At 41.7% G+C, this 15490-nt stretch overlaps 2 protein-coding genes across 4 annotated transcripts in view; one reads left to right on the forward strand and one right to left on the reverse strand.

Moving 5' to 3' along the window:
- Window position 1: 1 nt before the first annotated feature.
- On the reverse strand, window positions 2-5939 carry METTL5 (methyltransferase 5, N6-adenosine). Of its 3 annotated transcripts, XM_080621709.1 has the most exons (9): window positions 5683-5936; window positions 4586-4711; window positions 4074-4195; window positions 3236-3350; window positions 2617-2798; window positions 2163-2245; window positions 1833-1884; window positions 1094-1143; window positions 2-110 (listed from the first exon to the last, which is right to left on the reverse strand). In XM_080621709.1, the coding sequence occupies exons 3-9, from the start codon at window positions 4180-4182 to the stop codon at window positions 57-59; spliced, it is 645 nt and encodes a 214-aa protein (XP_080477835.1). In that variant the 5' UTR covers window positions 4183-4195; window positions 4586-4711; window positions 5683-5936; the 3' UTR covers window positions 2-56. The 3 variants fall into 3 exon arrangements, with proteins under 3 accessions (XP_080477835.1, XP_080477834.1, XP_080477836.1); XM_080621708.1 differs by having other exon boundaries at window positions 2-1143; window positions 5683-5939; XM_080621710.1 differs by lacking the exon at window positions 1094-1143 and having other exon boundaries at window positions 5683-5932.
- A 16-nt stretch (window positions 5940-5955) lies between these two features.
- The window catches only part of UBR3 (ubiquitin protein ligase E3 component n-recognin 3), a 113287-nt gene continuing 103752 nt past the window's right edge, over window positions 5956-15490 (forward strand). Inside the window, 1 exon segment of the mRNA XM_080621699.1 lies at window positions 5956-6689. Within this exon segment, the coding sequence (XP_080477825.1) occupies window positions 6079-6689 (611 nt within the window). The 5' untranslated portion in view covers window positions 5956-6078.

A 15490-nucleotide genomic window follows, 5' to 3' on the forward strand; every position in this document is an offset into this window, starting at 1 on the left:
AAAAAAAAAAATCATTGTTTTATTGTTCCATTTTCAATAGGTTTTAAAGACATGCCTCAGTTCAGGAGTTTCTTGGCAGAAAATCTAATGAAATCCACTTCAATGTCAACCTACAATGAGAGGAAAGCTTCATTTTGTTGGGTTACAGCTTTTTTTTTCTGTTTAAGAAGCATGCTTACTCTTAACATACCACCCTGGAAAACTTATATTTATACTTTTGTTTATACCGTCAGATCCTCTCAGTTTCTCTGGCAACCCACTCAAATGTAAAAGGTTCTGGACTCTGTAATATTGCGGTTATGTTAAATAGCAGCTGCCAATAAATTCAGAACTTAAAACTGCTTACTGCTGAAGCCTGAATGTTAATGTAGTACGAAGCTGTACCTGTGACGTAGCAAAGCTGAAGGACAGACTTCCATAATTTCAATTCAAGTCACCAAGGCAATAGATACAGCTAAGCAAAACTTGTCTTTGCTACTCAACATACCTAACAGTCTTAAAATCTAACTTGGTCTACTCCAGGATTCTCTCTAATTCCCCTGTGGTAGTGGGATACACATCCAGGCCAGCAGTCCTCTGCCAGGAACTTGCCTGTGGGGTTAAGCTTTCATACTGCAGCATCCTGGCCAGATGTTGTTCTGGGATGCAGTGCACAGCTTGCTCCTGCCCTCTCTAAGATGGTTCCATGAGGGATTTTACTGGCTGCAGCTATTTGCAGTAGAGAGCTGAAAATTTAGAGTACTGAAACAATGCTACAGCTGTAAAATCCTTGTTACTCTGGCCTTCATTACTTCAGACTAAGTTTCAAGTAAATAACTTTTCAGTAGGCTACCTGTAGCTTTTCACATCAAGTTGCAGTGCTGGATTTAATCTTTGCATACAGCTTTGACTTGCATTACAATGATTCTTTTCTCTGTTCAACTACAAAATGTAGTAATAGCAATGGAACTTGATGCCATAATTGTGAACATCTCTGCAGCGTTGTGAGCATTTCTCATCCAGTATATATGGCCCTAAAACTTTAGTGTCCTTAAGTAGCATTAACTTGCCTTGTACAAAACGTTTTCTCAGTTATGTTAGGTTTTATACTTACTGATTTCTTCTTATGGAACTTGTATGATGCTGGTAAGTCATATCTAAGTTCTATGAATAGTACAAAGAATATTTGTTACACTAGAATATTAGTCAGTTGACTTACACCCTACACCCATGTTCTTCTATGACCTGTGCCTGTTGCCCCTGACTACGTACCTGTGTTGACCTCTGACCTAGACTGCCTGAACATTTAAGCCAGCCGCATCAGACCGTAAGTGGATGGCTGAAACGCAGTTGTGTTTCAAGCATTTCTTCAACTTCCATGTCTCAAGTTGTATCACTACATAACACATCCAGCTGGCGACTTAAGTATTGGGAAGAGACTTGAACCATCAGAAAAGTAGTTAGGACAGGTGTTTTTTTTGTGTGAGAACTAACTTGCACTTTGCCTTTGTTATTCAACAACAATCTCCTTTTGAAGCAGGAAGGTAGCTAACCTCTGCTTGAAGGCAAAATCTAGCCCAGGAAGAAATCCTGTTCTAATTTGGCACAGAATAGGTATTCCTCAGAACTTAGTAAGTGCCTGCTTGTATTCTAGCCAGGTAGCAAGTATTTAAAAACAACCAACCAACAACCCCACCCCCCACCCCAAACCCAAAACCTCCACAAAAGGAGTGCGTAAAAAAAGACTTCATTTTCAGTCACAAATCCAAATTTACATCAAGCTGTTAAGACATTAGCCCCCTCCATAACGGTTTGGGGGAGTGGGGTGGTGTTTAACAATTAATTAATCTTACCTGCTATGACTTCCATCTTCACATCCCATTCATCTGCTTTCTTTTGAATATGCTACAACAGAAAATCGATACAGCTAAATTTAAAAGCACATTTCTATACTATTTATACATATCTACACGGTTATACTTATTCAAGAAGTCTCCTATGCTTTTGTTTTTCAAGTTGAAACATTATATTTATCTTGATGTATGTGAGATTAGTTATTCGGCATGATCAGTATTTCCCCAGAACAAGTTTTACACCCATAAAGGGGTATGTGAACACATCAATGAAGCTACAGACAACATCATTGCCTGGTTATGCTTGCCCTACTAGAATGAAGGACTTACCTGACGTGTTGAAGTTTTGTGAAGGGAATATACAGCTGTTTTTGCCATCTGTAATGCAGTTTTCAGAAAAATCATATCAATTCCTAGAAGATTGATGAAATTATTATAATTGATAAATGCAAACTTAAACTAGAGGATTTAAAGATCTGCTTCATGCTTCTATTTTTTCTGGAGTAATAACTATTTGAGAAAGTACTGAATACATTAAGGTACAGAATGTATTTCTAAAACTTAGCCAATTACTTTTAGTAAAAGAGAAAAATGATATGGCTATGAAATAGCTGGTATTGTTTATTTCAAACCCAGCAACTGTTAGTTACAACATTGAAATTTTTAATCTGTACTTGGGAAACTGATTCCCGATGAACAAAAGTCTAGGTAATTACAATAGGTAACTGTAATAAAGAAGGGAGATGTTTCATTAAAAGTGTGTCTCCCTTTCAGAATTACCAACCTTTATTGTGCTTGGTACCAAACGGAGGGTTCATAATAACTGTGTCAAAAGTCTCTGACATGCTGTCAGATAAAAAACAGACATCACACTGAACCATGTTGATGTTCGTGAGCTCAAAGTCTTCAATATTACTATTAAATATTTCCAGTGCATCTGCGTCAATGTCAAACCCCACACTAAACCTATTAAAAAAGAAGTGCCACATATTAGTCCCCTGCTAACTAAAATGGTGTTTAAATGCTAAATTCTATAGTAAAGCTTTGAAAGGGATCTGTGTAGACACCTTGCTTTACCTAGGCACTATAAATTCAGTCCTGATAAAAATGTGAGTAGCTCTGTTGCCCTTTCTCAATTATCTTTTTTCAAGTTTGTGAAGGATGTTTCATGTGTTCATTTAGTGCTTCAGGGGAAAGCTAACATTATGACTTCCAAATTCATGGCAACTGTCCATCTCTTCCACTATCTGAATGGTTGTTGACTGTCTAAACAGATTAAATAGCCTCATTATGTACCAAGTGTTATACCTAAAATGAGTTTAGTTCAGCATTACTATGTTCTAATTTTACTTTCTACTCTTCTATGCCAGAAAAAAACATATCCAGAACTTAGTATTACTTACCCTGCTCCTAACATTGCACTTCCAATGCTGAGCATGCCACAACCACATCCTAAGTCTGCAATTGTTTTGTTTTCAATATCATCGAAAGTATTGTGAATTGTATAAAGCATACATGCTGGGAAAAACAAAGAAACAAAACCAACACATGCAGATCAGTAATATCATATGTGCATCTGATTAACCAAGAAAATCTACTTTTGCCTTCAGAAAACTCTGAACGAAAGGTTTCTTGTAATGCAAAATTAAACCTATATTCTCACTGCCTGTAATTGTCTTTTTCATTTATATGTGAAAACAAGTCAAAAACATTTTGACAAGTTATAGAACTCCAAATCTTTGTTGGAGACATTACAAATAAAGCTGTGAGTATTTGTGGGAAACATATAACTCTCAGTTTGTCTGGGGTATATCAATAGAAGGAGGTGAAGTGTTGGAAAAAAACCCTGTAACTAAGGTGACTGTCTCAGTATATACATTTTTACTGGGTTTTGTGTGTCATGAAATAAGTCCATTTTGGCTTTCTCATTTATAGGTTAGGATGTTTATCACAACTAAGATGTTTCTATCACAACATTGTATTTTAAACCCATTTAACTGATTTTTTTGATTGTACGTTAGCAGTATACTTCTAATAAAAAAAGATTACCAGATCGTTAAAAATAATTAACATTTCTGCTGAATTTCTCAACTACTTTTAGTTTAAAGGATTCAAAGGAGATAATGCAGTAGAAACATTTTTTTTTTCCTATTTTATTTTTCCTGGGTTTTTTTTTCCCTATTTTTTCAGTGCTGATGAGAGGTAGCCGAAGGGATGACAGTGCTGTAGGGTAACCTTTACCTGCAATATGAGGTCTTGTTGGATACTGCTCAAGGAGTAGTTTTGGATTTTCAAAAGTATCAACTTGTTGAAGACAGCTTTCCAGTTCTTTAAGCTTTAATTTCTTCATGTTTGTAGTTTATCTACGGAAAACAACGTGTGATCAGTTACAATGCTACAAATAAAGTACATGTTGTCTCGAATTATCTTCACACCCCGGTGTACTTCTCAGCATCTCCCAGGTGTTTTCCAGCAGCGGTTGCCATGGATCCCACCGACGACAGTGACAGGCGCGGCGCGGCTAACGCGAGGCCGGTCCGCACAGCGACAGACCCTCTGCTCACGCACCATCAATACCCTGCTCCTTCCGCTGCCGCTTCCCGGGCGCGTTCCGGAGCTCCGCTCTCACCCACAGGCCCCTCCCGCCGCCGAGAGCGGCGCCCAGCCCGGGGCGGAGCAGGAACCGAGTCCCTGGGACTATCCGTACCGGCCTCTCGCCCGACAGAGCCCGCGAAGCCTTGGGCCGCACAAACCTGCACCACACCGGCCGCTGCTTCATGCCGTCTCCAGTCACCGCTGCCCCGGCGGCGCGAACTGAGGGGCCGGTCCAAGCGCCGCCGCGCACTTCCGCCGCCGAGCGCCCGCCCGTTTCCGGGTTGCTGCGGGAATGGAGGGCGATAGAACTTTCACTTTTTGTTATTAACAAACGTTGGCGTTGACTAACGCGTGTCATAGACATGACACATTTTATTGCAGCCCGACGTGTCACCGCTGCTTGGCGTCTGTGAAAGCCCGCTCTCCAGGGCCTGTCCCCCCCCCGGCACTTCCCCAGCAGTCAAGCCAGTGGGGGCAGTTAGGGACAAAAAGCGCCGAAATGGGCTTCCATCTCCTCAGTGGAAAGGGCAGTCACTGAGAGAAAAGAAATCGGTTTACTTAGTTTTCTCATATTTTCCTTCCCGTAATCCCAGAGGGAGAGACATACTGCCCAGTGTTCTCTGCCCATAAGGAACCTCAACACAAGTCATACAATCACAGAATCATAGATAAGTTTGGGTCCGAAGGGACCTCTAAAGGTCCAATACCCCTGCAATGAGCAGAGACACCTTCAACTGGCTCAGGTTGCCCAGGACCACATCCTGCCTGGTCCTAAATATCTTGAGGGATGGTTCATCCACAACCTCTCTGGGCAACCTATGCCATTGTTTTATCACCCTCATTGCAAAGATTTTTTCCTCAAGCCCAGCCTGAATCTCCCTTCTTCACATTTAAAACAATTGCCTCTCGTCCTGTGGCAACAGGCCCTGCTAAAAAGTCTCTCCCCACCTTTCTCACAGGCCTCTTTTAAGAGCTGAAAGGCTGCAATAAGGTCTCCCCTGAGACTAGAAGATGGCTGGTTACAAGGAAGAGAGCAGTAAAGCCAGCTGAGCGAGGCTGCCTTGGGGACTTGGAGGTCTGCTGCTGCCAGAGAAAAGGTTTCTTTTAGGAACAGATTTTCTCTGTTTATGTTTTCCATTACACAGCCGGAAAGCTATCTATCGAGATATAAAACTGCCGGTCAGTACATAAGCTATGGCAACTCGCACCCACACACACTCTCTCCCAGTGGGAGTGTGCAGACACACTCCAGTACCTCAGAGCTCCGGCTACTCAGGCACGGAACTACTGCCCATGCCCGGTGTGCTCTGCCGGCTTTGGCGGGGCCGCTGAAGAGAGCAGCGCTCCTCCTTGCCGTCAGAGCCACTGCCGCTTCAGCCCGGCAGCACCTCGCCTCCCGTTCACATCGCCGGCGGCGAGATGCCTTCGCTCGGGGAGCGGCTCAGTAACAAAGCGGGCTCCACTCCTGTCGAGGGCGCCTCCGCGCTGAACACGGCCGGGACCGCAATGGCAGGCTGCGCACCCCTCATCCTGGAAGAAAGTTTCAGGCCGGTGGGAGGCGACATTTTGTGGGGCGGCGGCGCGGGCCCCGCACCTGCGCGCTGACAGAGCGGCGCGGGCCAGCTGGGGGAGCAAAGGAAGAGGAGGGGTAATGTCAGGGGAGGGGAGAGGCAGTGTCAGGAGGAGGGAGCAGGAGGGGAGGGTGCCGGTTGCGCGGCTATCGCGAGAGGCGCCGCTGGGAGGGGAGAGAGGGCGGCGGGGGGAGCCCCAGAGCCGGGAGCCCGGCGCAGCCGTAAGGGCTCCTCAGTTTCCCATCATGGCGGGGACAGGCGCCAGTGGCCGGGATAAGCGGGCGACGGCGGCGCGGCTCAAGACGGAGCTGGGCGGCGAGAGCGGCACGGCGGCGGCGGGCGAGCTGCGGGCGCTGCTGGAGCGGGTGCTGGCCCCTGCGGCGGGCACGGGAGGCGGTGAGGCGGCGGCCGAGGTGCTGGAGTGGTGCCGCTGCCTGCTGTCGGGCGGGGAGCCGTGGGACAGCTTCGTGCAAGCCGTGCGGGCCTACGACCCGGCCACGCTGTGCGGTCTTGTGTGGACGGCCAACTTCGTGGCCTACCGGTGCCGGACGTGCGGGATCTCGCCCTGCATGAGCCTGTGCGCTGAGTGCTTCCACCAGGGCGAGCACGCCGGGCACGACTACAACATGTTCCGGAGCCAGGCGGGGGGCGCCTGCGACTGCGGCGACAGCAACGTCATGCGGGAGGCCGGGTGAGCGCCGGGCGGCCTCGGCGGGGCGGGCGGGCACCTGCCGGCGGGGGCGGCCCCGCGGGACGGCAGAGGTGTGTCCCGATCCTGGCGGCTGCCCGCTGCCGGGCGAGGGCGGTAAGTGAGGCACCTGCTTCCGCCTGGGTCGCCTTTCTCCTTCCTTCCCGGCTAGCTGCAGGTCGGACGAGGCTCTGTGGAAACGGCGCCCGGGCCGGGCGGGGGGTCAGCCCCGCCTTCTCAGCCGCCAGTCCCGGCGGCGCTCCAGGGAGGTGGCTTTCTCTTTTGTTGCAGTGCTTGGCTTTTTTTTTTAGGACTCTTATGACAATCTGGTTGCCCTTGCACCAGTGCCTGCCTTCAGGGAAGTTGGTACGGCAGAGTGCATGGGAGGCAGTACCTGTCAGCTTCCAGCTAGCTGCTTTGGCCTGGCATAGCAAACCATGAAGTTTTGGACTTCATGTGAGCAAATATGCTGAAATTAACAGATTGAGTGAGAGGGAGCCGTGTTTGTGTGTTTTCCTAGTGTAGAAAAACACACAGGTTCATACTTCCTTCTGTTTTCACTATTATCAGCTTTAAACCAATGCATTAACTCTTGGATGGGTACAGCATGACATCATTTTGCGAATGTTGTTCATATTCTGTCAGCATGCAGACCTACTGGAGGCAAGACTGAAGTACCTGGTCAGAAGAAAGGGATTTGGGTTCCTCATTGTACCCTCCTTTGTTCATTTTGAAGTCAACGTTAAAAGGAAGGAGCAGTCAACCAGTTACTGGGTGGTGGTGATACATAGCCGATAAACTTCAAATTTCTCAACTGGGTGTCTTTTTGGAACAACCTGTTCGTGTTCATTCACCAGTGCTGAAGACTTCACCAAAAAGGCAGCCTGGTGTGCTTGAGTGAGGCGTCTCTTCTACCTAGCTGTCTAGAATAGTCTGTCTTGATTGTCTTAGCCTGGGTGAGATGGCATGCTCTTACAAGAACCGTCTTGGCTCTTCCTCATAAACATTGGGTTGTGGTGCACCCAGCAGCAAACACTAGGAACATACAGAAATATTGAAACATTGGTTCTTTTAATGTTTTTAACATTTAAAGTGTATAATTCTGTATCACTGTTTGAGATTCCTTCTCTTTTTGCATTTCTACGTAGAGATTACACTGATTTACTTTTTTCTGTTGCTTGAAGGTTGTTCTTGGCTCTGATTCTGTTTGTCTGTAGTCACGTTCTCCTGTTCTGTGCCTTGAGGTGGCTTCATTCTTAGTTTCTTTTTTTAATATCCTTTTGTTTCTCTTACTATCTGCTTCATCATTTCTTCATTTTAACTTTTTGATGGAATGTTTTCTTATTGGTAGACTCTCTCCAGTGGGAGAATTTTTCCCCTTTTGTTTTCATTGATCTTCAGTGGTTTCAAGGGGCTACTCCTGGAGTGATTCTTTTTTTGTCTGTTCTTGCTTAACTTCTGGTGATTTTTAGTTCCTCAATATCACTGAAATAACAGTTCCCCTTGATCCTGAGAAGTAAGACAACAAAATTAATGTCACTTCTTCAGTGCTCAGTGTGGGATAGATTTAGGGCTACTCATGGTGGTTGGATTTTAATAGAGCACAGACAAATTGATCTGTTTTAGGTAAATATTAAAGTAACTTCTGATACTGCTCTCAGAATTTATAGCTTTCACAATTGCCTTTTCCTATTTTAAACATTTTTTTTTTCCTTGAAGAAAGATGATATAATAAAGAAGAAATAAAAACCACTGTTAAATTTGCAGCAAAAACAGATGCAAAGCCTGAGGGAGTAAGAATATTCTCTTAATAGTAGAATTTGAAAGTAAATAATCTTGAGTGTGAGGTGGGTCCCTTCAGGAGGTTTCATAATTCCTAGATACAGAATTCCATTGTATCCTTTCAGAAACAGTGTTCTTGAGCTGAGTGGTAGATTTTCCAGTCCTTGTGAACATAGAGGAGGACATATACATGACGGTATATATGGCATGCCTGTACTCAACATGAGGTCTCTCCTACTTAACTAAAGAATTGGTATTAAGCCAATGCAGTTAAGTGAGGTAGAAGCCTTGTTTGCTGTGCAAGGCAAAGTTAAGCTTACGCCAATGTAAAAACATTAATGTGTGCAAGCACACAGTTTTGCCCGTTCACTTGAATTGCTTCAGTGCAGCATGTTTAGATAAACTGATTTAACTCAGTGTATACAAATCAATTGCATAATTACAAAGGTAATGCTTTACATGTTAAAAGTTAGGAGGCCTTTATGGCAGATCCAGGAAACTGGAGTGTCTAGCCCAATATAACCTTGGCCATAACAGCCTAAGTTTCTATTAATAGCAAGGGAATCAAATGTGGAGCCTACTTACAAACTTTATCTATCATCTGCCTGCTCAGATATAATTTTGTGTAGATACTGTGTATGGATATTATAATAATAGTAATTTGTTTCTGTTGGTTCTTGGTATCTGGACTCTATGTTCTGAGATTTTTTTATTTGGTGCATTTTAACTAAGACTTCGTCAGAAGTATTCTTTAACTGGTCTGCTGTAAAGGAAATCTTTCCAGCTTACCATTTGGAGTATGTTTTCATTTCCTTTAGGGTGGCTAATATGAATCTAGAGATGGTTTGGTCTGAGGTACAAGTATGTGTGTGTTAATCTGTTACGATTAATTAAATCTATAATTTACTTTTTAGAGATAACTGAGTGTTAATTTTTCATTTCTCATGCCTTTATATAAGGAATCTGGAATATAGTGTAATGGATGGATGCTGATTTGTTTTAGGTACCTTGTGTAATTCTCATTTGTTTTGGAAAAATCAGATTGTCCCACTTTTGAACCTTAAGATCCTCATGCAAATTTCAGAGGTTTTGATGATTAAGTTAATTGCAGTTGGTCTGATCTATTAGAATGTAATTTAGACTTCAGAAAATATCCAAGTTTGTAAACATAGCTGCTTGTCAAAGTATTAAAAGCTCTAGCTGGGACAAGTTTTAATAGATTTTAAGATCCGGTGATAACATCAGTAGGAGAAAATAGTTTGTAGTCATCACCCAGATGGTATCTAGCCATAGGCAAATGAAATTTTGCAGCTCCATCAGAGATAATTAATAATGTTCCGAAGAAGGCAAAATCTTCAGTTCTAAAGCGTTTAGAGTAGACATATGCTCATAGTTCAGCTGGTGAGTTCATCTGTTACAGGAAAAAAAACCAACCATGCAGTTAGACAGGGAAAAATTCGGACTGGGGTATTTTTCGGTTGGTAGATGGTATTGTGTTATAATGAAACTTGATAGTTTATAAAATAAGCTGGAAGCAGGCAATATGCCATGTGGTTATAATAAGAGTATAAATAGTCAGTAATCTGTTACTGATGAGTGCTGTCTTGTTTCTGTGGCTTGCTTGTTCAGGTTCTGCTTTAAGTCTGTAGACAATAACCTGATATATTAGAGAACCTCTGTGCTTTGGCTATTTCATTCCCTCCGTGTCCAGTTTCTGAGTATACCTTGCTGTGTGTTGACTTATTTGTTAAATTAATCATGTGGGAAGCAGATGTTTTAGTGCTGCATTACAGTACAAAGAGAATAATATCTTCATCAAGGGTTGCATATCCTGAAAGGCAAAAAGCCAGGTTAAGAATTTCATTACACAGGCTTTGCATTGATGTTTCCTGTGCATTTGTTGGTAGTTATGGCAACCAATGGCTTCATTGACAAAGTGTGTTACCTTCTCTTATGACTTTTATCAAAGGGTCTAAGAAATTACCAGTTTCCACTTGTGACAGTGAGCCATTTTTTTATCAGTAGGCATGTGTGAAGTACCAAAACCTATACTTGTAAGAAAGGTAACTGTTACAAATTTATGTTGTATGCCTCGTATTCAGAAGCACCTACAGGTTCCTAGCTATAAGCTTTCTGCAGGCCTATCTCTGATGATCCATACTTATCTTTCCATTTAGCTTTGCGTCTTAGAGTGTACATGACTATAGGTTACATGGGCATCCTCTCTGAGCTACACACTGTATCAGACACCTTCTTCTGCCCTCTTACGAAAAGGCTTGGAAATTCTCTTTTCCTCCTCTTGCTGCCAAAAAGTAGTTTCTGGCCTGCTTATTTTTTCTGCTTCAGTTTGTTTAAAATTGGCTCTGTTTTTTCAATGCATTAGAATGTTTACACCCAGTAAGTATTGAACAAGTTTCGTTTAAATTTCAGTTTGGGACAGTAGATACCTAGTATTGATGACATTTACTACTCTGTCTCAGTTCCTTATTTTATCCCTTTTCAGAGACTCATTTCAATAGAAATGGCCTTGCTGTTTGGAAGCTATGAAGAATATACTCTTATTTCTTTTACTTTATGTTGCTAAGTAAGAGTAAAGGACCTTTTTCATATTCCAGACTTGAGAGAACTTTAACAAATAGAGTGACAATAAAAAAGCAAGCTTGCTGTTGAGAAAGCTATTATTAATGGTTACCTCTGGATGGATTCTGTGCCTGTTCATCAGGCAAGATCTCTTTTTCATCTTGGGTTGCAGAAGCTGTGATCCACTTAAGATCAGAAAAGTCAGATCTTCTTGCAGCTGGCTTCTGGGGCATGCAGGTAATAACTGTTTTCCTGGCATTAAGTAGATTATGTGGTTATCTTATGGACTGTCTTGCAACAGTGAGTCACCTGTTTAGCATACATATTGTATGTTGCTGCTTCAAGGTTGTCCCTTCTAGTGTGACTCTATCAGTTGCATTCTTTAACAGTAGACAAGAAGGTTTTAGTTTTCCAGGTCCTATGCTAGATTTGGTAATGCAGCCTCAAAGAGGGAAGGGTGTTCTTTTGGACCCTTTAAGAATTTTCTGAAATGGATGCTTATCAACAGGCTAAGAGCCTAGACATTGTCAGGGAGTTTAGCCTCTGAACATTATAAGTGTACGTAAAAATATCAGATTTTTCAGGATTGTTGGGTTGGTACAAATGGTGTTCTGTAGGATCTCTATCAGCTTCATGCAGCTTCTCTGCTTTTGAAGTCAACTTTGGGCTAACACGGAAGTCTGAGCTGTACTGCCTGTTAGCTTGGCATGAGTCTGAATAAACCCATGGTCATGTACTTCTGGTGAGTGCAACTCTTCAGAACAAAAACTCTAGTATCCGGTCTTCTACATACAAGGTACAGGAGTTCATTCTAGGTTTCACGCTGACATCAGCATTTCAAAGACCCACAGTTGCCATGCATCTATAAATAATTGATTCTTTCTGCCCTACTCCCCACTTCCTGATACTTAAAGCTCAATATTTGGTATTGCTGCTTAGGATTCCACAGTAGCATTCAGTAGTTTTCATAGAGCTTCATGTGAGGTCTAATCCTTGGAAAGCAGAAAAGATTGCATATTGCTGTGTTGATTGAGTCCATCATTGCATACAGTCAGCGCACAGACCTGCCTGTCTTGTTTTCTCTTAATGTCTCTAATTAGGGCTACATCAGCCTCTACATTAGTCACTGTGATGTTTTCCAAATAGTTGACAGCCAAGTGGTAATTTTGTTTTACTGCTTTTAGAACTGTGGCCTGACGAGATGCCATGTACTTTATACATGCTGAAGCATAATGTGCACTTGTTTCGAAGGCATCAGTAAGATACTCAAACGTATCGGTATACGTAAGTGATATACATAAGTTTAAACATTTAGAAGCTTTAAATCTTGCTGTGTTAGTCACTGAACAAACTTAAATGATAGTTCTACTCCAAATCTTTTGCTAGCAGGGCCAGTCTGGTTTGAAGAACAGAACAGTAGTGTGAAAATTGAGCTTCGAGATAAACTACTTCTTGCCTTGTCTGAAGTTGGCTTATTTATTGTATAACTTGTCTACTGCTTTGTAATATACCTTGGTATGTATTCAGCTTAAGAAGAACTGGTGTTTCGGAGGTCTCTGGAAACAGTCTTGTTTAGATTTGGGCTAACCAGTGTTGATTTTCAGTTCCTTTGCTTTGATCCCACCACCTTCTTAAACTCCTTTTATCTCTTTTGTGAAACTACCAGCTGCCCAGCGTTCTAAGTTTGCTATGTCAGGGTGGAGTGTTATTTATCTGGTACATATCTGATCTGTGTGGGGCTGTCGATGGATCTGATGGCAACACAATAAAAGTGATGTAGGGTGTATGTTTGGGGAATGCATTCCAGAAGAACTTCTGTCTCTTAGGTCTTTCTTAATGACAAATAATATAGTTTGATTCAGAGTTCAGGCCATTCTTCATTATAACCTGCAGAATATCAGGAATTTTATGTAAAAAAAAAAAAATATCCTGGAACGGTGCCTGACAACTGCAGGTGATTTATAGTAGTATGCCTAGGTGCCCTCCTGTATAGAGTGTTCTGTTAGTAAGCTCTTCACATTGAAGTAACAGAGAGAGCCCTTTGGGGTATTGCAATAACAAGGACTATATAATGAACTCTCTTGCCTTCATCAGGATGCATCTCTTCATTTCTGCACAGCACCTGCAGTGATAATGCCTCTGGCATAAAGAACACGGACATTTCCCTTTCCAAGTAAACTGCAAGCTACATGCAAACTACCATGTCTGTTGGAGGCCCAACCAAATTGGTATCTTCAGCTTAAGTTGATAGTTTTTATTAAAATCCACACATTTTAGTCAAATCCTGATGAAATTAAGGTATTTTTTTACATTTGTCTAGCACTCTGCAGTCACTTAGAACATTGTTAGATGAAGTATTTGGGTCAAAATAATACCTGTCATATGTTTGACCTGTTTAAATTTTCTTGAGAAAATTTTCTTAGCCAGAAAATATCTTTGTTAACTATTTTGGAAACTTAATTGTTGTTATTCAAGTAGAAGATGAAATTGATGTGACTCTGAAAGCAACGGCACAGGGAGGCTGCATGTGAACTAATGGTTTGGGAAGAGTCAGGGTCAAGCAGAGATGGCTCTGGTGAGGGCTAGGACCAGATACTCTATTTGCTGATCTGCTTCTCAGGCATATTTTTGAAGTCAACTGGGAATTCTCCTTTGTGAATGCTATGTAAGATTAAGAATGCTGAAAAATCGTATCCTAAAAGTTATGAAGCATTCAGGACTAGAGTATGCATTGTGTCTTTGTTTCCCTATCTTTAGGTCCATATTTGTGGGAAAAAAAAAAAATCCTTTAGGTATTTTTCTTGTGAGGTTTTTTAATGTTAACCTTAATGAAGATTGCTACTCAGAATTCCATTCCTTCTCATTCTCACTGTATTTCTAAGGTCCTATGGTTGAAGTTGTTAAATCTACTGTTTCTGATTGATAGTAGGTACTTGTATACTAATGAAACTCATTGTAGTTTTATCTACTATACAAGATATTTCTATCTGAGGTCTAACGAAGAATAATAGAAATGCTCTTCTGCAGAGCTTCTTTGTCTGCTTTTTCTTTGAATTGGAGAGCTTGCTTTGATGAAGGATGCTCAATGTAGCTTTGAGCACCAAGAGAACTACTAGTGACTCACTACCACTTTTCCTGCTGTTCTGCAAGGATTGGAGTAATTTCCAAGTCTCGTCTGTGATTTCTAGCCTCCCAGCGTGGCCAGACAGGTTTGTCATGAAGGCTTAGAGCCTGGAAAGATGTCCTTTAAAGTTCTGATTTTGTTGTTTTGTTTGATTTTTGTGGTGGTGTTTTTTGTTTGGTTTTGTTTGGGGATTTTTTCCCCCCTTGAAGTCATTAATTCTGCTGTATTTCATTGTCCTTCACTATTGACTCTACTGCCTTTACTTTGGGGATTTCCTGGTTAGGAGGGTTAAACTGCCATCTTTCCAGTTGGCTTTGCTTCTTGTTGGAGTCCCTAATAGTAGAAATGGAAGCATTCAGTTTTGTCTCAACTCCTCTGTAGCTTGCATCTTTCATAAAGAGCAGAAGAGCTGTCATTCCTCAGGGCTTGAATCACTTTTGGAAGTCTATTTTGTAAATGAAAGCAATTTAATTATTCAAATTATTTACTAGGGTGTGTGGGGGAAACATGCAAAACTTCTTTTTCAGAGGAGCAGTTAGTTTATTTCTGTGCATTTTTTCAGAGTTACCATTGTGTTTGTTGTTAGAGACAGTGGATTTACATAAAGCAAGGCTACAATATATCAAAGCCCTTTTACATCCAGATAATTTTCTAATGCTGATTATGCAAGTTGTATTTTGTTCTACATTAAGATTTGGTTTAATATGTGAACTGCAAAAGCAGGAAAAAAATATTTGAACACTCTTTGCCAGTACATAAAGAATGAAAAATCAGTTCACAAGAGCTCTGAGAGACAACTGTAGCACTCAAAAACTATTTTGCATCTTGCATCTATTTTTTAGATTCAGTGTATATAAGAATAGTATTAGCATGTTAGTTTTACAGTAGGGACAAAATGTGTATTCTTTTTAAAGTGTCTGTTGAATTCTTATTTACAAAGCTTGCTTGGTTTTTTTTGACTCCTTTATGAAACATTGTATGACATTGTCAGTCATATGGTACACGGTATGAAATGTATATAGTGTCTTAAGTAAAAGCTCAGTTTATATATTGGTACTGAATTGAAGAATCAAGTGGAGGATTACTTTCTTTGCTTATGAATTGATGTCCAGTAGTTTTCGTTTAGGTCCTGTCACTGGAGTCTCAGATTATTGTCCTTAAAAGCTTCTGACAGAGTCATGTACTCGTAGTGCTGTACTACTGTAAAACTTGTGAAAATGGGATGCCTTCTTTTGACAGCTTTACAATCCAGTTTAAAACATATGACTTTTAAACATGGGGAGGGAGGAGACAAAATAGTGAGAGAAAAGTGAGGGTA

This window comes from Psittacula echo (genome assembly GCF_963264785.1).
Source record: "Psittacula echo genome assembly, chromosome: 6".
Taxonomy (NCBI): Eukaryota; Metazoa; Chordata; class Aves; order Psittaciformes; family Psittacidae; genus Psittacula; species Psittacula echo.

What these genes read in the sequence shown, in the direction of transcription:
- METTL5 (XM_080621708.1), bottom strand. Translation starts at nt 4,182, where the DNA reads ATGAAGAAATTAAAGCTTAAAGAACTGGAAAGCTGTCTTCAACAAGTT. An exon ending in ACAAAACTTCAACACGTCAG is followed by an intron (nt 1,885 to 2,162) that starts GTAAGTCCTTCA and finishes TTTCTGTTGTAG; the next exon opens with CATATTCAAAAGAAAGCAGA. An exon ending in GAAGATGGAAGTCATAGCAG is followed by an intron (nt 1,144 to 1,832) that starts GTAAGATTAATT and finishes TACTATTCATAG; the next exon opens with AACTTAGATATGACTTACCA.